Here is a 22678-nt window from a genome sequence, read left to right as displayed (position 1 = left end):
CTTGGGTGCTGAAAATTTCAAATGACGAAGTCCTTCATCGCATGAAGAAACAAAAAGAACTATTACTTACTGTAAAAGAAAAGAAAAACCCAATATCTAGGGCACATTATGAGAGGCGAGAAGTACCAGCTATTACAACTCATCATTGAAGGTAAAATACAGGGGAAAAGGTCTGTTGGCAGGAGGAGGAATTCATGGCTGAAGGACATCCGAATATGGCACAACTGCACTTCAGAGGATGCTTTCCATGCTGCAACCTCACGTCCAGAGCTGGCTATGTGGACCGCCAACCTCCGCTAGGAGAAAGCGCCTCAAGAAGAAGAAGTTCAATTCTATAAATCAATGTCACATTCATGTAATTAGTAAACAATTATCAGGCCCTAGACATTATTAAAATACAACCATTTCAAATGAAGAACATTATCATCAAATCGCAACCAGGCCCAGTGGACCACACACGTATGTCTCCTCTACTGTCTTCCATCCATTGCTCTCTTCTGCTATTCGCTCCCAAAGTTGATCTGTCTTAGGTCTTTATGTAGTCTATCACTCCACTTATTCCTCAGTCTGCCTGGTAGTCTCGGATTCCAAGAGATCCACAGGCCACCTATGAGTACCCATTCATGAGACTTTCCTGTTGTCGAGATTTCCCTGAAACACTCCTTTCAAGAATGAGCCTATTGTAATCTTGTTTCCGAACACTCCAGATCTCACACCCTTACAACACAGCAAGCAGGATTTATGTGAGGGAATGGCATAAGCGATAAGGCAGCCTGGATGTCCAGAGTGGGAGTCTACCTCAGTCCCAAGAGGGAAGGGCTGACAGTAGACTGTCTGGCCTTTGCAAACGACACGGTGCTGACATTCTAGTGATTTTCCCATCAAAACTCCATCTTCCTGATAGTTATTAATGTTGACTTGTTTAAAAACGTAATATCGGTACTATAAAGGTGGAGTTTTTGACTGAGATTCTCACAAGAATATACTAACGACAATACAGGCTTTATGATAAAATTCATTTCATGCACTGATTGCTCAGTCTCAGGAAACAGCGATGACCCAAGTCAACATTCTCAGAAAACAGGTAGCCAAAGTGTAACTGAATAAAATCAGGTACTTAAATTTTGATGTGTGCTGCAGGTGTTTGTATTTTTTGTATATTTGGCCTACATCAAGTAAATTCAAGAACGTTGAAAAATTCAAGTAAATTTTAATCATCAGAATTTGCAGGCCACACTGTACTGGACGTGTTAATAATAATAATAATAATAATAATAATAATAATAATAATAATAATAATAATAATAATAATAATAATAATAATAATAATAATAATAATTTTAAAAGAAGAAAGAAGAATCCTGAGGAAAATTCTCGGCCCCCGAAAAACAGAAGATGGATATAGACTGAGGTCACGCAAAGAGACAGAAGAGCATTCCAACATTGCAGCAGACATCCGCAAAAGACGTCTGAAATTCTATGGGCACGTCCGCAGACTGCCGGCAAGTAGACTGACACACAAGATTCTCACTTACATAGAACATCTAAAAAATATTCCATGGGTACTAGAAGTGAAGGATCTGGAAAAAGCCCAGATAAACCCAAATGACACCGCGGACAGAAACCTTTATAGGAAAAAAATTAATGGATGGAAAGTGCAACTCACAGAAAAAAAGTTAAAATAAGAGATGAAAGAATGATAGTCGAGTATATATATTTAAAAAAATAAATTGTTTTGCATACATTTTTGAGCCATGTTCTTGAAATCTTTCTCCCAAAAGCAAGAAATGACTATATACTCAAGTTTGAGGCAACTATCAGCCATACTCAAAACAAAGTGAGTATATACTCATCAATTTGAGAAGGTACTCCCTTTTATTCATATCACATGTGAGAATCTACTCTCATACTCTTAGGAAGGCGAGTATATACTCCACCACCTCCATAACATGAGTATATACTCAACTAGTGAGTACATTCTCAAGAACTTCATTCTTATCCAGTGGAGTATATTCTCTGAAAAGTTGAGTACATACTATATTCTCATTTTTATTCATACCACCCATTATCACTTCAAGGTAATCTGGCCTTCATTTCATCCACAGATACAGGAAACCAGTGTTCCTTTCCACATGACATTACCCTATTTATATCCTCGGCAGCCGATACAAGACATTTAGTTGCATAAGCATTTACCTCATTGGTTAGATGTTCCCGGAAAGTCTGCTGTTAGAAATTCGTTCACAACTTGTAGTTCGTTTGGGCATTGTCCTAGGTGACTTTGGAAAACACTATTTCACCAGTTGCGATGCATGAATGATACTCTGGAGTATAACTTACGAGCTCCCAGTTCCATTCCCTATCGCGTAAAACATGATTAGAAGCCGCTGGTGCGCCATCAGTTGTAGGCCTAAAATTCAGTGACATATTTGACGGCAAAACAGCACTTTGTTGATCCCTACCAGCGCTAAAGTTTCTATCACACGAACTACTTTCACTACTTTCCGTATCCACTAAATTATTCGTCGCTTATTTTTATATCAATGCCATTCTCTTCTAAAAATTCCCATATAACCGCTTCGCCACTCAACATGGAGGCAGCCATGATTTCGCTTACGATGAGGTTGCGAAGATACTGGTTATTCTTTCCGCGGAATAACTGCACAGACGTGTTTATCGAATACATCAACGGAATAAAACAGTGATTCCATCTGTCAAGAGGTTACCTTACTAATATCAAATCCTTTCACAACAAAGGAAAGCGGCTTGGAGCGGGTCCGGAAATAAACACTACGCGCAGACGGAGAGATCCGTCTTTGTACCGGAGTGCTGTCGACAGCCAGGACGGAGAGATCCGTCAAAGTACGTCAAGTGGTTAATTCTAACATGGTTCACATTTCTGTTTTTATGTTTACTTAAGCGTTCTTTATATTCTTTTGATTTGTTTGTTTTATAAGAAACAGGTGTTAACTAATTTGCTCTATATTTGAAGTTTTGCCAAAAAAGTTTACATTCCTTTGCCTTGTAAGGTCCCTACCACTTTCCACAACCTTGACCTTTATTTGTCATTGGTTATACCTGATTTTGACCAGGTGTGTTGGCTGTGTGGTTAGGGGCGCATTGCTGTGAGCTTGCAACTGGGAGATAGTGAGTTTGAATCCCACTGTCGCCAGCCCTAAAGATGGTTTTCCGTGGTTCCCCCTCCCACCCCTTTTTTTTGCTTTACGTCTCACAGACACGAATAGGTCTTATGGCAATGATGGGATACGAAAGGAAGCGGATGTGGCCTTAATTAAGGTACAGTCACAGCATTTGCCTGGTGTGAAAATCGGAAACCGTGGAAAACCATCTTCGGGGCTGCCGACAATGGGATTCAAACCCACTACCTCCCGGATGCGTGCTCACAGCTGCACGCTCCTAACCGCACAGCCAACTTGCCCGGTAATTTTCCCATTTTCATACCAGGCGAATGCTGGGGGTGTACCTTAATTAAGGCCACGGCCGCTTCCTTCCAACTCCTAGCGTTTCCCTATCCCTTCATTACCATAAGACCTATCTGTGTCACTTGAGTTTTGATGTTGGTTTTTACTTGTTCTAAATTGAATTATCTTCCATGTTTCAAAAGATTTATTTTTAATTTTTAAAATTTTCAATATTTAATAATTTTCCGTGTTATAATATCCATGTTCATTTTAAATTTAACGCTTGAAGGTTACATAAACAAAATTAAAGAGGCTAACAGAGAGATGTCACTAGAACAGTGTAAAATCAAGTGAGCAGAGAAATTTAAGTACCTCGGCGACAGGCCCGAATCTAATCTATCAGAGAAAGCATTTGCTATGATAGTTCTTCATAAATGGATGTTCTGCAGAGTTCACTTACAAGCTATTACAAAGGGCTCACCTGACTATGTGGTCCGTTGACTCCTCAGCACCTGGGATGTCTCTCACCTGCAGACCCGGCGAGCCCAGCACTTTGAGCGTGGTATTGATGTTGATACTCCCTGAGCTTCCCTGCTGGATGCTGTAGTGCATCATCTCGGCCGGGATAGAGGCGATCTCTCCCTCGTTGTCCATCGAGATTAAGTGGCCTGAAAAATATCAAAAAACAGTTACAGGTAGGAACATACAACACAACCCAACCCTTGCAGGACTCGCAATGTGTCATTTTACAGTGGAGGACTGCTCCCTTAAGTTTTGCTACTAGCTCTACCAGGCAGTTTGTGCTGTTCACAGTGAAAGTAATAGTTGCAAGCCTATATTTCACAGCAGAAATTTACAATGCAATGAACAGTTACTTACAAAATGAGGTAATATACAGTTATCTTCATGTAGGCTCAAGTTTAATGTCCAGGATAATGATCTACTCAACTGCTCTTGGCATGGTAGTTCATTCCAGCTACTTTCAAAACGTTACCTGTGGTATTCCACAAAAATGTGGGTCACAGTCTGTTGTGAAAATCCAGTCGCATATTAACACGTTGAGTGCCAAGCGATCCCATTTGGGTACGTGATGGTAGTCAAGGTTTTGAACTTCACGTCCCCATATGGGGTCGTACGTTCGTTCGAAATCGAGAACTGTGCGAACCCATTTGGGTGCGCAGTAAGTGTGTGTTTCGGAGCTGTATGAACCCCCTTCCTGCCATATGCTGGCCATCTATTTAAGTACGTGCATAGTCCACCTTTCATTCGTCAATTCCTGTTGTGGTGCGACCCCATATGGGTACGTCTAGAATGCTCTGTAGGGTGACAAGGATCATTGTCTATCTTGCCCACAGAATGTTTATATAAGTGTGCAGTGCTGTGAGTTTCGTTTGCCTTTTAAGTCATTATGAGTAAACTGCGCAGTAAAAGACTTAGTGGAGATTACCTCGACAATTTATTGGACAAGTCGGGCAATGATGATGTAGATGAAGTAGCCTATATAGTTGGTGATTTTGAAACCAGTACAGAGCAAATAGCAACTTCGCCCGTTCATCTACATTGATGAATTACAGTCTTCAGCATACACTTCCTGACTGTACTCCGGGTTTCCAAGTCACCTCTTGCAACACTTATAACAGACTTCAACCGTCTTCAACAGTATATATATATTCATCGTTTCCCATGTGGCACAATCATCAATGCTAGGCTATGTATACAGACTGTTACCCGAATTAAAATTTATACAGCCATAATGATATACACATTACATGTTCCCTAACTACAAATTCTCCGTATTTATTTATTTATTTACATATTTTACGCCCACATTGGAGCACTGAAATCAATACATTTGAGTTAATTTCTTCTTCTTCTTCTTCTCCCAGAACTTTTTCATCCTCTCCGACCTGGAAGCCCTTTGTGTGTCCGATATAGTATATTGTTTCCGTTCAACTGCTTTTAGTTTGAGACTTATGCTTTTGTTCTTCAAAATCCTCTTCTCTTTTCTGTCTTTGATTTGTTGCCGAGTTATACCCAATTCTTCCAAATCGTCCTGAACTTCTTTGAACCAATTATTATTGATTTTATTCTTCAAAAAGTAATCGAATAGTTGTTTCAATATCCTGGTGTCTGCTAATCTTGATATGTGACAGAAAAAGGAAATTCTTCTTTTACGCATTGTAGATATTATTGATTCACATTCACGATAGACAATGTTGTTAGGCAACAATCTCCACTGTCCATCAACTTGGTGTTTTTTATTAATAATTGTTCTAAGAATTCTTCTCTCAGTTTTCTGTAATTTGTCTGTTGTAGATTTTACATTTAATTTGAATAAAGTTTCACTAGCATAGGTTGCCTCTGGTTTAACTATGGAATTATAGTGTTTCAGCTTAGCGTTTATCGAAAGAGATTTTTTTTTATAGGTTGGCCAGGTAAGTCTTTGTGCTTGTTTAAATTTAGTTGTTCTGTGTTCTATTGCTTCTTTTTCATTTGTGTTCCATGTTATTATTTCCCCAAGATATTTGAATTTCTGAACAATTTTAATCTCTTTATTACTGTTCAGCTGAATAACTGGTAAATCAACTTTAAAAGTTGGCATCATTTCTGTTTTTTCAAATGAAATTTGTAATCCCATTTTTTTAGCTATAATTTCTAGTTGTTCAATTTGAAATTTAGCCTCTTCTATTCTATTCTCCGTATAATATAATGCTCTTACATTCTAATTTACTAAATTCACATGATTTACACTACCTTATATAACAAAGTTTTATACAAAAATTTCCTAACCTAAAATCGGGAGATCGTCATTCACAGACATTTCCTAATCGAAAATCGGGAATCGTACCTTTGTACGGCACCAATATGAACAAGCTAACACGTCTCTCATAATCAACGACATATAACACGACCCTACGAAGGAAAAGTTAACTATGCCCGAGCGTCGGGACATAAGCTCCTGTATAAGTGCGACCCCACATGGGGCCGCGTGTACATGAACAATTCGTAATGACCAATACGACCCCATATGGGGTCGTAATATTTGACTTAATATACATAATAAGTTAACCTAATATATCATTAATATATCCTCATTTCAGCGATCACTTGCTTGGTTAAGCCCGTGAACATGTTGGCACCAGGGGGTAACTCGATGTTATTAGCTCACGGCACTAGACGGCAATCCCATGAATTTCGGTCTGGCACTCAACGTGTTAAAGAGTCTGTTATTCACCATTTGTGCAGTGTTGTCTTAGCTCTCGAATGACCAGTCATCTAATGGTTCGATCGGCACCTGGATCATCAGGACTAAAGTCCTGGTAAGTATGTAGGATTATCAGGTTGAAGGTGGTTGAAGATTAATATGTTCTTCCACATGTTGCCTTCCATACACCATTGATCCTAAATCCTGTGTGCTGGCTAATGGGTGCTTTCAAAAACAGGCTAACCATCATTTAATCAGAACAGAGATAAAGGAACCAATTTTTGATCATTATTTTATCTCAATGTAGTACCTTTAAATTGTTATCAGTACCATATAACAGAACTGTATTAAAAATGAAAGTGGCTTGGAAAAACGGGATTATCAAAAACTGAACAGAAATGACTTTTGCACTGACCTTGTTAAAAACAATAGTTTACACTAGATTTGTAACCAACCTTTATTTTATGATCATGCAAAACAAATTAGGTGTTTTTATACAGTAGACTATACAAAGGCGCTGCAAATTGACTTTGGGATACAACGATACAACGTAACTTTCCCTCATGGGACAATCATCAGTCATATGGGTCATTTCTATTGCAATAGAGAGTAATTCCTCAGCAAATTCTTGGCCATTGCTAGCTGTCAGTTCTCTGTAATACTGGTGAAACCTTGGAGGGACATATTCAAGTAGTTCAAGCAAGTCCTAAGCTTTGCTGTCTTTAGGCCTTGTGCCATTGTTCTTTTAAGGCAGCTCAACACCAGTAAGTGATGGTCAACCATCATTCTCTTTGTTACTTTTTAATAATAATATTATTGGCTTTACATCCCACTAACTACTTTTACGGTTTTTGGAGATGCTGAGGTGCCGGAATTTAGTCCCTCTGGAGTTCTTTTACATGCCAGTAAATCTACCAACACGAGGCTGATGTATCTGACCACCTTCAAATACCACCGGACTGAGCCACGATCGAAACTGCCAAGTTGGGGTCAGAAGGCCAGTGCCTCAAACGTCTGAGCCACTTCGTTACTTTTTCTAGCAAAGGCTGAGTGTTCACAAACTTATCACTTTCCATTTTTACTACTTCAAATATCTTTTTATTTCTCTTTACTCTAGCTCATTTTACTAAATCCAGCCATACATCCCGCACAAAAACACAAGGAAAAGCCCTTTCCTTTTCTCAATCAACCCAAAATACCTAGCACAGGAACTAGATACTTATACCTCCTGCGTAAAATCTGTTAGGCCAATTTTGCAAGAACAAAATTAGTTTGAATAAAGTGGCAAAGAATTAAAAGCTTTGTATCTCATCACTAGGCTTTGGAAGTTGAAGAAAAGTCATTTTTTTTCATGAGTGTTCAAAGACGAGGCCCAACATAATATTTGTTCATTCTGGGTCATTGTAGGCCAGAAAATGGTGGATTTTATTTTTTCCTTTTTTTGCCATTTTTTGGCTTATAAGTTCTTTTTATCCTTTTTAGGTCTCAAAAGCTTTCTTTTTTAAACTTTATCTACTTTTGACTACATTTGCACTACCCATACAGGAGACGTCCGTTATAGCAAAAATTCATAACGGTGAAAAATTTACTCGCTATAGCGGATTGTTGTTACATCCAATTTTTTGTAAGTCAGGGAAAAACACACACATTAAAATAGGTGTGATACAGCAATCCATTTGTTCAAAACTTGGGTTTTCGCAATATCCATATTACAGCTTACTCACAAGTTATTTTTCTAATTTCGAGACAACATGAATATGTATGTTCAATTTCGTTCAGAAAAATTCGAGTAGTATCACTCCAGTGGCTCCTGTGGCAAACGTTTCAGTTTTCGTATGCAAACAGTCACCTAACCTAACTTAACCTCAAAAAACGAAATGTCGTATAGCTTTTAGTGCCGGGATATCCCAGGACGGGTTTGGCTCGCCAGGTGCAGGTCTTTCTAGTTGACTCCCGTAGGCGACCTGCGCGTCGTGATGATGAAGACAACACATACACCCAGCCCCCGTGCCATTGGAGTTAACCAATTAAGGTTAAAATCCCCGACCCGGCCAGGAATCGAACCCGGGACCCTCTGAACCGAAGACCAGTAGACCAGTTCAGCCTTCATAAAAGGAAAGAAAAATTCCACCTAATCAATACATTTATTTTCTTGCAAAGTATTACAATCTAGGACCGGTTTCGACCCTTCATAGGTCATCTTAAGCTATATCAGAATCACATTTGCATTTCTATCTTATACCTCTGAAAGACCTTCATGATATATTGTTTCATGATTTTCAGTGAAAACTTATCTTAAAAACTTACAAATTTCTAAGCGTTGTGTTAAAATTAAAAATTAAAATTTCAAAACTTTGTCTATTATATACATGCCCTTGGGCTGACAGAATGCATCCTTGGGTTGATTAAGCATTTATCTTAGGTATTGTTGCATATTTCAAGCACCAGTAGAGTAATGATAAGCTTTTTGCTATCAATTGCTCGGGAATAGCCTTAACCAGACGCGAGAAAATACAGTAAAACCTCGTAGTGCGTTCCTCATTAAGACGATTTCTCGCTTAGCACATCGTAAATTCAAAGCCCCGATTCACGTTGTATTAAATCTATTTAAATATATCTTACTTATCAAGTCACAAATGTTCATTAATACCGCTCATTACGATCCCATTTTCCAAGCCCTGAAATTGTTCTTTGTCATCCCTTGTGAAAGAAATGTGATTTCCAACAAAGATTAGAGCCCTCGCCACAGAAGCCAGGTCGGGAAAACTTATGCGAAAATGGGAAATGGCCTTGAATTTCGGAAATTTAGAGAGTAAATTATAGTTTCGGGAAGCAAGCCATTAGCCTCAGGAAAGTTCAGTTTTTCCTTCCGGTTTTCACTGATATTGCTGAAAAATGCAGTAAGCCTGTGTGTGTTTGTATTTCGCACTCCATTCTGAAGTTAGAAATGTATTCTGTGTTGAGTGACACAGTGAAGGGTAGCGAATATTTGTAGCGTGACAGACTACGTAAGGATTAGGAACATAATCGTGTGAAGTTGACTAGCGAGGTGCATATTTGTCTTGAGGTAGCCCCATTATAGATACTGGAAAAAGTCGTAAAATCGCTTACTAATGAAGACAAAATCCAGGAAGTGGACAGGCATCCGCATCTTTCAACTGTGTCATGTATGTTGAAACTCGCACCTTCTAGTTTCGACTCGATTCGGTTGAAGTGTTGTCGCTTTCAACATGACGGTCAAAGTCCTTTCTCTCGCACATGGCCGAGTTAAACCTCCAAATTCATTGATGGTTATGAATTTCATGTTTTTGGTCCGTATTGAACTGAGAATAATATACAAGTAATAATAATAACAACGTAAACGTTTCCACCTTTTCAATACTAAAATATATTCACAAAATTATAAATTACACGGTACTAGTTTCGACCCATTTAGGGGTCATCATAAGCCGTATTGGAGCAAAGATCACTTTTGGTGAAATCCTAAGAAAATGTTATTTTAAAGAATAACAAGTGAAATGAGATGTTATTATGGTAACAGTTAATAATACAAGGAATATACATACTAGGAGGTTTTTAACAAAGAATAAAGTCTAAATGGGGTGTTGTAAAAATTATAATCATGGAAATCAGTAAGTTCTTGTATTGAAATGACATATATAAAATTACAATTGGCTTAGGAAGAGGGCTTAAGGTGGGGCTGAAGGGTGCGGGAGAAAGTGTAATTGTCTTGGAAAAGTACCTTTGATTAAATTTAGGATTGAGTTTAGGTTGGCTCCCAGCCAAGACAATTACACTTTCTCCCGCACCCTTCAGCACCACCTTAAGCCCTCTTCCTATGCCATATATAATTTTATATACGTCATTTCAATACAAGAACTTACTGATTTCCATGATTATAATTTTTACAACACCCCATTTAGACTTTATTCTTTGTTAAAAACCTCCTAGTATGTATATTCCTTGTATTATTAACTGTTACCATAATATCTCATTTCACTTGTTATTCTTTAAAATAACATTTTCTTAGGATTTCACCAAAAGTGATCTTTGCTCCAATACGGCTGATGATGACCCCTAGATGGGTCGAAACTAGTACCGTGTAATTTATAATTTTGTGAATATATTTTAGTATTGAAAAGGTGGAAACGTTTACGTTGTTATTATTATTACTTGTATATTATCCAAATTCATGGTCGAAGAGTGTGACCAGAAAACAATGTTTAACCCACTAGTCCGAAATATAAGGTTTCAGCTGACATTTGTTTTAGAAAGTGTGTCATCTGCAATAAAGCGCTGATACTTTTATGGGACCCCACTTCAAACGTATTTATATGTGTTGTCAGGTGTTTTACACACCTTTTAATACACCTTTTATTTAATAAACCCCAGTGGAAAAAGTTTTCATATTTGTTCTCTCATCTTGTTCACGCTTTTTAACACTCTCATCGCATCTTTAGAAATGGTAGGTAGCCTATATCTTTCACTGTACCTGTGCATGCACGATGTAAAATGCATGCATGTCAGAAGAAAAAAAAAACATATCAAGCGTTTACATATTCGTATCGGATAGTTTTTATCTGTGTATTCAACAGTACGTTTTCTCACTTAACACATTATCTTTCCTTTTCCCCTGCAGAAATGCGTAACGAGGTTTTAATGAATAAACTAACCTTCGAAATCAGTCGTCCACTCTGCGCTCTATTTTGAGGTGCATCGTTTACTTCAACCTTTATTTCTAACAAGTTAACTACTGCTATCGGCCACGTTATTGACTCATTTATTACGAAAACATGTTCTCTTTCATTTTCAAATTGTGCTCATAGAATTCCAGTCGACGAGTATTACTAATCGACTCCGATATCACCTTCGAGTTCGAATGTCAACAAGTGTGTTCACTAGTGCACATACCGAAGATGATCAATCACATTCAATATAATAACTGGAGTGCATAAATATTGATAACGGAAAAAAATGACACACAGATTTTTTAAAAAAAATTACGTTAATAAGAAGTATTTCACTCATATATTTTTGCACTGTCTGTTGCATACCACCAGAATTTTACATTTTAAAACATTTTATGCTTTCATTGTCCGCCTCTGTAGCGTAACAGTTAGCACTATTAGCTGCCGTCCTCGGGGGTCCAGGTTCGATTCCCGGTACTGCCAGAAATTTAAGAATGGCAGGAGGACTGGTATGTGATTAAAAAGGTACATGCAGCTCACCTCCAACGGGGATGTGCCTGAAAAGAGCTGCACCACCTCGAGATGAGGACACGAGTTTCTTATTACTTATTCCTTCATTAAATATGTAAATAAAACTGAAATTATGAATGAATTTGGATAACATTTTTACATCCTTTCACCAGTTTTTAGGTCTTTTTTTGTGTGGATATTTTTAGGTCATTCTATAGGTCTTCTTTAAGGAATTTACTCATCACACATGTTGACCCACCTCACAGAAGATAGTCTGAAACTTCTGCAATAATGGCAGTATCAAACTCATTTTTAAGAAATGTTGTTGGTTGGCCCGTTTTTGCAAGCACCCATTCAATTATAATTGTGTGGTAATTTCACCGACGTCAACAACATTAAACTTTTCCGACCTCAAAAAAGGGGGGGGTTCCTAGCGAGTGGTATGAATAAACATGAGTATTTAGTATATACTCAACATCACTGAGTATATACTCCACTTCATAAGAATAAAGTTCATGAGAATGTACTCACTAGCTGAGTATATACTCATGTCATGGAGGTGGTGTAGTATAAACTCAATTGTAACAGTCTGAGAGTAGATTCTCATTTGTTGTATGAATAAAAGAGAGTGCATTCTCAGATTGATGAGTATAATCTCAGTCAGTTTTGAGTAGGACTGCTATGTGTCTCAAGTATGAGCATTTACTGATTTATTGCTCTTAAAAGTATTATGTAAATGGCTGAGTTTATTAATAATGTGGGACCTGTTTCCAGGAAGGAAATGGGCATGTGAATTCTAAGAATCTTAAGTCTGCACCATTTTTCAAAACTGAATTTATTTGGACAAGGAAAACAAGAGGTGCTATTTAGAATATAGTTAGGCCTAAATTAAACGCATTTTTAAGACTGTTAGGTCACCCTGGATTTCAATGTGACATACAGGACTTCGTACCCAACAAAAACTGAGTAAACTTATTGTTGAGGTTATGTACCATATTTTGTGACTAAAGCTGCAGTGTCAATTGCATTTCCTCAAAATAATAATAAAAATGCTGTTACCAAACCAGAGCGTCAGAAAGTATAAGTTAATTATCCAGCAGCAACGGCTGTTCTTGACTGCCTGCACTCATGTTAGGCCTACATATTAGGGTGGTGAGTCCGTAAACAAAAAAGGTAATAAATATATTTTCGTTCGGGATCTTTATGATCCCAATATAAATGGTCCGTTATTGGACATTATAAATTTTCAGCTGACTCATTCTTGGTTGCCAGCGTTTCGCCCTCGTGTGCCAGGGTGGGCTCATCAGTTGGTACCTAGCACACCTACCAATACGCTGGCTAGTGCATACCGTGGAGGCCACTGCGTAGGCTAACTGGAGCCACGGTATGCACTAGCCAGCGTATTGGTATGTGTGCTAGGTACCAACTGATGAGCCCACCCTGGCACACGAGGGCGAAACGCTGGCAACCAAGAATGAGTTAGTTGAAAATTTATAATGTCCAATAACGGACCATTTATATTGGTATTATAAATTCACTCATTCAGGACAAATATTTCAGATTCCCTATATCATCTTTATGATCACCGAGAATGCCAGGCAGATGTTTCATTTGGAACATTCAGTACACAGACCTATACATAAGATACAAATTTCTTTTTTACTCTCACTTTCATAATAGGCCTATTTATCTACCGAGCGAGTTTGCTACGCAGTTTGGGTCACATATAGTTAAATCCTGGATTCAGGATATAGGGGTTCGATCCCAACTGTCGGCATCTCGGCATCTCTGTGGCTTATTTTGTCACTTGGTAAATCCTGGGGCTGTACCTTGATTAAGGACACTTTCCTATCCCAAGTTCGCCATAAGACCCATTGTGTCGGTGCGACATAAAACAAATAACAATAAATATAATTGATTTATTCTTTCATTCCTCCTGCACGTTACTTGTAGTTTGGTTTGAGTTAGGCCTAATCCCAAAGCCTCAAACATTTCCTTCCGAGATTTATTAAAATTATGAAAAGTACTAGCCTACAAAGAAGGAAGATACCGGTAATGAATGTATTAACATGCATGTGTGGTTAAAGCCACACATTTGTTTCACTCTAATTTTCGTGCTGTTTATCATTTGAGTCATCGTAAACGTTTCTACATTCTGTCCACATATGGCTTGTATTTTGGTTTAAATTATTTCAAAGTTTCGGATATTATGCTAATGAGGAAAAACTTTGAAACTGTCCACGTACCGTAGGCTACATGCTTTAAAATTACATTTTTTATCACACTCACATTTTCGTATTATTTATATTTCACGTTATCGCACACGTTTCTACCTCCTACAGTACCAGTGCATTGCTTGTAATTCGTTTTAAACGGACTCTGGAACGTCGGACCTTAAGAAAAGAAGAGAATATTCCCGCAAAATTTTATTGACGGAATATTTGTTATTGGTATGAGTAAAATACAGCTTGAAGTGCATGCAGACGGTACAGAAATCGAATCTCAGTAGTTGAGGTTATGTGCATGCAGACGGTACAGAAATCGAATCTCAGTAGTTGAGGTTATGTATGATGGCAACCTTACGCAGCATGAGTACCTACTCAATTTCAAATTATCCACATGGCAGTGCGCTTGAGTACCTACTACATCGAAGGAGAACCTTCTTATTCTTACCAAATGGAGTTCATACTACTTGGGCTGAGAATATATTCCTGCTAAGTGCTCATACTCATGAGTATATACTTTGAGTAAGAACTCAGGTTTTATTACTACCACGCAGTGGCTGCCTTAGTAAGAAGCTAGTTGAGATGTCAAGCCATGCTTTTCATATTCCTTTAACCCTCTTGCACTCACCGCGTGGGAGGTTATGTCAAGATTGCTCACAGCGCCGATACATCAGCTCTGTCCTCTTTAGGAATTATGGTCATTTGTGCGGCTGTTAAATGGTACCAGACGATGGTGACAGTAACTTAAAGCACTGAATTTGCATTTTACTCCACAGATATATCCACCAGCCCTACGAAATATTTTTATTTTCGACAAATGAAATCTGTTGACCGTGGATATTTATGTTGTTGTGGTTCGAAGTTGTCAGTGCGTGGATCTGTTTTTGGTTGGCTTATGAATACATCAATTTGTTTCTTTGGTATATCGTGTGTTCGCTGTACTTCCCGAACCATGAAATGAAATGGCGTATGGCTTTTAGTGCCGGGAGTGTCCGAGGACATGTTCTGCTCGCCAGGTAGAGGTCTTTTGATTTGACTCCCGGAGGCGACCTGCGTCGTGATGAGGATGAAATGATGATGAAGACGACACATACACCCAGCCCCGTGCCAGCGAAATTAACCAAAGATGGTTAAAATTCCCGACCCTGCCGGGAATCCAACCCGGGACCCCTGTGACGAAAGGCCAGCATGCTAACCATTTAGCCATCCTGAACCATAATTATACATCTTTTCGTTACTCCGCTGTTGCATCTGCTTACATCCTTTTTTTTTTTTTTTTGTTATGGCTGGGTCATGCTCAAGGCCGAATAATTCCCATATCCTTGAATTTTCAGATGATTTAGACAGTAACAGTGACATTTTTGCCAAAAGTGATTCCCGATATGTTGGAAGTGACGATTTTACTCATGAAGATTTCTGCACAGTCACAGTCCACACCTCTTCTCACAACATACAACAAGTACGCTGAACAAGGTGAGTCCCATACTTCCGTCATATGCGGCCACAAATTTGCTCTATCCCAATTTCAAGCAATCCGCTTTACTAACTTAGTTTTTCTTTCTTTTTAGGCTGCACTATCTATATTGAGCTGAGACAACTTTAATTTAAATTCAACGTCATTCAACTACCCAACTTAATGTGTACCGGCTAAAAACAAATATCACATAGCCTTGTCAATAATACATTATACTGGACTTTGATACACATCTCCATTGATATTAACAGAAGTGCGGACATTAATTTTATTTCATTATCACATACATACATCAAGATTTTTACTCTCATTCACCAACTTTTATTATATAACACCAATGTACCATACTAGACTATAACGGCTGTAATGCGTAACATCACTCCATCATATTGTATCTATTGTTTATTTAGTCTTAAATGTAAAATTGTAACCATTTGTACTTTGCATTGCACGTACACAGTAATGCAAAATGTACCCTGCCCATCTTGTAACTTCAAGCTGAAGATGCCGGTACTTTAAACTAATAAATAACATGTTGTAAACATCTTATACGACATACTTTGTATTGAATAGGTTCAAATTTTCCTCAATTCCAATTGTCAGTCACAACTGCTCGCCGTGCATTGGACCACACTTCACGAGTGAACTGCAGTACACACATCATATTGATATCAAATTATTCAGAATTAAATATCCTCTCTTTCAGGTTTAAGATTAAAGAAGAAAGATGCATTAATGCCTGATCTTACTGTCATTTAAACTTTTTTTTTTTTTCAAAAATTATTTTCTTAATATTTTTTCTCGGCTTTACCAGTAATAATGCGTTCAAAGTATATACATTTCTGAAATGCTCATAGTTTCATATATTAGTGTGATTTATTTTATTTTAATACGTGTTGAACTGTTCACGAGTTGATTTTTTGTAATTTGGTTGCAAAATCAGAAAAATTAGTTTGAGCTGCTTCAAGCAAACCCCTGCATATAGGCTGAGTGCAAGAGTGTTAACAGTTGGCGGACCTTCCGAGGGACATGAGAGTGTAGAAGAGTTATTTTTTAATGTGTCAATAAATCTACGGATGTCAGTTTTGCAAATTTACATACCCTTAAATGCCAGTAGTCTATAAAAATTTATTTTGATCCTGAAATTTGACACTTGGAAGTTCATCTCTTAACCAAACAAGAAGTGCCAAAACTCCAAATAAAAACCCTTCAACATATCTATGATTAAAGTAAAGTTGGAGTCAAACTGGAATTAGCTAGAAGGACCTTTAAAACAGGGAGAGGAGTCCGCTCAGAAGATTTCATTCACCAAAGCAATTCATCTGTCAAACGGAAGATGTGTTTCAAGACTTGGACAATGGGATAGGAAAGGGCTAGGAGTACGAAAGAAGTGTCCATGCCTTGATTAAGGTACAGCTCCAGCATTTTCCTGGTGTGAAAATGGGAAACCTCGGCAAACCATCTTCAGAGCTGCCGACAGTGGGGTTTGAACCCAATATCTCACGAATGCAAGCCGACAGCTACGTGACCCAAACTGTGCAGTCACTCGCTTGGTTGAAAACTGCTGCCCAAGAAGGGAAAACCTAGAAGGCAATTGGAGGAGTCTTTGCTCTAAAATGGAATCAATCAGGCTCTGACAATAAACATAACGATGATGATGATGAAGAATCTGACACTGCTACTCAGTTGGTACTCATGAAATCAAGTAGAGCAGATGGATGGGTACCTGCTATAAGCACCAGCCAGTGTATGTCTTCAAACAGACAGTCCAGCTGGTTGGAGCTAGAGATATCCATGGCCTGAAGGTGTATCCGCTGGAGTTGTTCGTGGAGCCGCACAGTTCTTTCCTCTAGCAGTTTGGCCAGTAATGGTAAAGAATGGTCTGGAACCTGGAATATCACAAGACAGAAACGGTAGATGAGTAAAATACCAGTACACAGCCCAAGAAGCAGAGATCATTCCCCTATTCAAAATTTGATACCTTGCTCTTTCCTACATATATTGTTGTTCGAAGCACTTCAACATTTTTACAAAACTTTTGCCCTCTTTTATTGACTTTTAAGAGCAGAATGCATACAGATACTGGGGTTGATTCCTAAGATCAAATAAAAAGTCCCTATGATATAATATGTCCTATAATATGTTGTTACCGAGTTACATGCGATGGAGTTACAACATCACAGGGTAGCTCAAAGTGTCCACCATGGACTGGCGATGTTGCTCAAAGATACCTGGATCCTGTTAAACAGCTGCACAGGTGTTAATGATATGCTTTTCCAGGTCACTGATGTCTTTAACCAGAGTACCGTACACCACACTCTTCACGTGTCCCCACAGATAAAAGTCCAGTGGATTAAGGTCAAAATCGGGCAGGCCAATAAAATGGACCTCAATGCCCAGTCCACAGTTGAGGGAAGGTGTCTGAAAACCAGCATATATGCAAACTGAAGGGGCACATATCCAGCAGTAGAGGAAACGTGCCCCTCAAGAAGGTCAGATACGTTGTATGGGTCAATCAGCTGATAATGGATAGTGTGTTCAGCTGATGATCAAAAACAACCATACTATGGAGATTCTCAAAAGGCCATGCGTGTGTTTTTTATCCAATTTATGATGCCATCTTTTCCAATGTGATCTCGTTGGTGAACAAAACAGACGACAAATGACAAAAACATTAGTACAGAAGTAGCCATATCCAACGCCAGTACCTCAATACCAAACACACTGTAGGATATATATACATACGGACTCCTTTCTTGTTTCCACCCCAGGAATCACCTGCTAACGTTTGTGGCAAATGTGTATGTATAGGAAAGAGACTGAAAGCAGCAACTTACCGTGTAAGTTTGCGTGGATCGAGTACACACAAAATAAATTATATGGATCCAAAACATGCCTAACACAACTTTCACCAACAAGTCTTACCCCATAGACTGTCATCGTAACAGCACTTCATCCAACATCATCTACCAGCTTCAATGAGAACTCTGCCCAATTTAACTACCAACACTCTAGCCAAAGACACCACAGTTTCTGCAAAACACATAATGTGGGTCTTCTAGTCCCCCTTCACACGTGGCACAATGAAGCCACATTTGATTAATGTTTCCCAGTTGAAGTCCTTAAATATTTTACCGCCATCTGTCCACCATTTTACTTTGGAGATTCTGAAGTTTGACATCAACTGGTGCTCAGGTCTAGGAAAGCACCTGCCCTTAACATTAAGTAACTGATCTTTTTTTCTGTCCCTTCACCTCACAACAGCATCTATTTGTCAACAATTACCATCAAAAATTTTGGACCCATGTCTTTCTGCTGTATACTGTAACAACTCTTGTTTACGTGGTAAGTTGCTGCTCTCTTTATTTTACTTCCTCAAAGTTTTTTGTTATTTAGATTTAAATTTCCATTACCTGTCTTCCAAAGCAGCCAATTGTCTGAAGCTGGTCTTTGAATTTGGTCCGGTCATCCTCTTCTGTCTCATCTATTTCTTCTGTTTCCAGCTCACGCCCCTAGAAGAAAGAAATGCTAGTGAGGACAGCTACATAGATGAAAGAGAAAAGCCGGCTACTAGGTACATTGAGACCCTTCAGGAAACAGGTGAGAGAGCAGACCTGCAAATCTTCTTCAACAAAACACATTATACAAATTTGAGATCAGATTCAGTTCAAGAAATTAATACTTAGTCATCATCCAGGTATTCTGCCTTATGGCAGGTCTTATTATGGGATAAACCTCTTCCACTTTTGCCTGTCCTGCGCCAAGTTTTTCATGTCCGAATATTTTTTTCCTTCGATACTGTCCAATATTTGATATCTTTTCCTTCCTCTTCCTCGTTTGCCTTTCACCATTCCCTCTTTCAGTGAACAGTCCCTCCCCAAACAAAGTCCGATCCAGTTCATTTTTCTCAATCTCATGATTTGCAACATACTTCATTCTTAGTATGGGACTGTTTATAGGACTGAGACATTACTTAGATTAAATTCTAACCTCAAACACCAATGAGGAAGCTGCCATGACAACAGGGCGAGAAAAATGGAGATGGTATTCAGGCTCTGCCTGAAGATATACAAGTCAAGATCCTTCTCCTATCAAGTAAAATACAGATATTACTATACAATAGTGAAACCAGAGTGCCTATACACTGCAGAGACTTTAACCAGAAAGAGGACTTCACAGATAGAGATAGAGGAAAGAGAAAGGAAAATTCTAGGGCCAAAGAAAGTTCCTGGAGATGGTATTACATTCAACCTTATGTCAAACATGGAGCTTTTTCAGCCAGTGTAAGAAAGAGAAGACTAATGTTTAATGGGCATATTAAATGAACAGGGACCAATAGGTTGGCAAACAAAACTCTCTTTTAAAAAATCACAGCAGTAGAACCATATTTTCAGTTTATTAAATAAATATTATTTTTAAATTAAAGCCACTTATATATATATATATATATATAAAAGTCGTTAACAAAAACAGAGATTTCACCCAAGTTTCATTGATTTTCAACAGGGCAAAGCAAAAAGCTCAGCCTTTTTGTTAAAGACTTGTTAATATATATATGGTATACGTGGCTTTAACACATTGCTGACCGGATGTTTGAACTTGTCACATACCCTGTGGACCGGACATTTTTCTACTGAGCATACTAGAGTGCTCATGATTATAAAAATGTATTAAACTGGTCATGATTTAATCTTTAAAATTGGTATGCTGTCTTTATCAAACATTTTCAACGTCAATTCCTAATACATCATCAATGTTTACATCGTCGCCATCAGAGTCATTTGAATAAATGAGCACACTATGTAAATCACAGTGCGTAGGGGTTTGAATATCACTTCCCACTATCACTCCCGCATTCAGTTTCCACTAATTTGCAATCACTATATCCATTTGAACGATCATCGCATACAATCCTTCTTAAATATCGTCGTCAGCTAACACTGCATTACACGAGCGCTCCATCTTATCATTGCCTGAACCAGCAGAAAGAAAGTCGATGTTTTGAAACTAAATCAAAGAATGAAAGAAGACAGTGAATAAAAGAAAAGTGGCCGATATACATCTACGATTTATTCTACTCAATGTGGAAGTCCAAAATAGTTCATTATATAGTCGAGAGATGTGACAGGGAGACCAAAAACAATGTCGTGAATAGAACCAAGATTTAATAATAATGTTATTTGCTTTACGTCCCACTAACTACTTTTTAATGTCTTTGGAGACGCCGAGGTGCCGGAATTTAGTCCTGCAGGAGTTCTTTTACGTGCCAGTAAATCTACTGACACGGGGCTGTCGTATTTGAGCACCTTCAAATACCACCGGACTGAGCCAAGATAGAACCTGCCAAGTTGGGGTTAATAATAATATTTACTTAAATGATAATGAGCTAAAAAAAAAACCTATGTTCATCTTTAGGGTTGTTAGACTGTGTGCGTGTGCAGCACACACCAAAAGCTAGATCTATTGTTGTGGTTTTTCAATTGATCAGTGGCTGTGAAAGCTGTTCTTTTCAGTTTCTACTCGGTTGATAACATCCAAGTTTTCCAGTCTTGTCGAAACTAATATAGGATTAGCTCATTGGGCCCGCGCCATGGAACCGTTCCGTGCTTCATCTCGGTGGACCAAATGCCGGACCACGGAACTGTTCCGTTGTCTCATTTTACTACGCAATTCAACTTTTCCTCAAGAGATGGCAGAGGGAGTTGCATTTGTGATTTGTGAAGGGACTCTTTCTTTGCAATGTTATATGCTCTTTGCTAATATATATCGATAGTGTGCTTGGTAACATTAGTCTGAAGTAGGCTATCTCTAGACTTTGAGATTCGCTTGTAAACAAGATGGCTGCCAGTATAGAACTGATATTTACCGATATATAACCCCTTTTAGGAAGTAATGATGATTAGGAATGTAATTTTTTCAGTGAAATTAGTAGTAATATTAGTACTAGTCCGAGCAGCACTCCTGAAGAACAAATAGATGTGGAAATCGAAGAGGAAGTGCAAAGAGAAGACTGTGTTACAGCTCAGCAGGCGGACTGAGTACAGTCCCGTGATGCTAATAAAAAAAAATTGTTTTCCTGTATTCCTTGTTCCGCAGTTTGTGGTATGAAAGCCTTTTGTTTTCATGTATATTTAAATCTTTAATGGTCTTGTAAGTAAGAAATTTCTCATGATATGAAGCGACACTATATTTTCTCCAAAATAATCCCAGCGCCACACAGTTTCAATCCAACGAATATGCAGGGCTCAATGGGTTAATAAAATTAGAAAATAGGGTTCATGGAAAAGAACACATTTATTTAATAAGAACAAAAACGTAATTCTGTTTTTGACCTGTGTTTCTAGTCCCTTATTACCAGTAATCATCTTTACCTTTTTCCATATTTTTTTCCAGACGTCTTCTTATCCTACATTTCCCACACCAAAAAAGAAGATCTGAGAATTCAAGACCACCCTCCCCCAGATGAAACTGGAAAGTAGAAACGAGCTCGCCGGGGGCCAAGAAGAAACGGATGTAGAGGAACTGGGGTTGATGAAGAGAGAGCCCATTTATTTGAAGACAACAGTGTATAAAGAAGTAGAGATTTGTCTTGTCCTTTTGTGTTTTCTTTTTATTTCTCCCTCTTTCCATAATGACCTGTCACTTGTTTAACCTACCACATTTCACTGCATAACTGTGCCTGCGCATTAGTGTCGCATCCTTTACTTTCAATTCAAAAATCTGATTTCTAAATTTAATTACATAATCATTGCATGTTCAAATTTTGATCATCAAGTTGCTTAAAAGGTAAACGGAACTGCAATATAAATTGCATATGAACGCACAATTGAAATACGTTTATGGTTTATGGACAGTTTAATTAATTAATTAATTATTTAATTAAATAAATAAATTTCTTTGCTAGTTGCTTTACGTCGCACCGACACAGATAGGTCTACATAAAATTAGCTTCATGGTCCGTATCGCACTTCAATAGATTCACAATTAAGTATTTATTTATTTTCCACCTAGTCGATACAATGATTGCTTAAGGCAATTTTTAATGGTCAAAAGTGGTACATGTTTCGTATATTATCAACATCTTCAGCCACATAACACTGTTTAGATGAAAAATATATAAAATTGACAAAGTAATGCTTTAGAGGAAGTGTCCT

At 38.2% G+C, this 22678-nt stretch overlaps 1 protein-coding gene across 2 annotated transcripts in view; it reads right to left on the bottom strand.

The window, feature by feature from the left end:
- LOC136884913 (exportin-4) overlaps nucleotides 1-22678 on the bottom strand; it is a 194185-nt gene that overhangs the window by 70772 nt on the left and 100735 nt on the right. For both annotated transcript variants that reach the window (XM_067157224.2, XM_067157225.2), the window contains exons 11-13: nucleotides 18938-19036; nucleotides 17251-17413; nucleotides 3904-4090 (exon numbers count right to left, since the gene is read on the bottom strand). In XM_067157224.2, coding sequence (XP_067013325.2) covers nucleotides 3904-4090; nucleotides 17251-17413; nucleotides 18938-19036 — 449 coding nt within the window. The remainder of the gene's footprint in view (nucleotides 1-3903; nucleotides 4091-17250; nucleotides 17414-18937; nucleotides 19037-22678) is intronic.

This window comes from Anabrus simplex, chromosome 13 (assembly GCF_040414725.1).
Source record: "Anabrus simplex isolate iqAnaSimp1 chromosome 13, ASM4041472v1, whole genome shotgun sequence".
In the NCBI taxonomy this organism is placed as follows: domain Eukaryota; kingdom Metazoa; phylum Arthropoda; class Insecta; order Orthoptera; family Tettigoniidae; genus Anabrus; species Anabrus simplex.
This window is presented reverse-complemented; position numbering and strand designations above follow the sequence as displayed.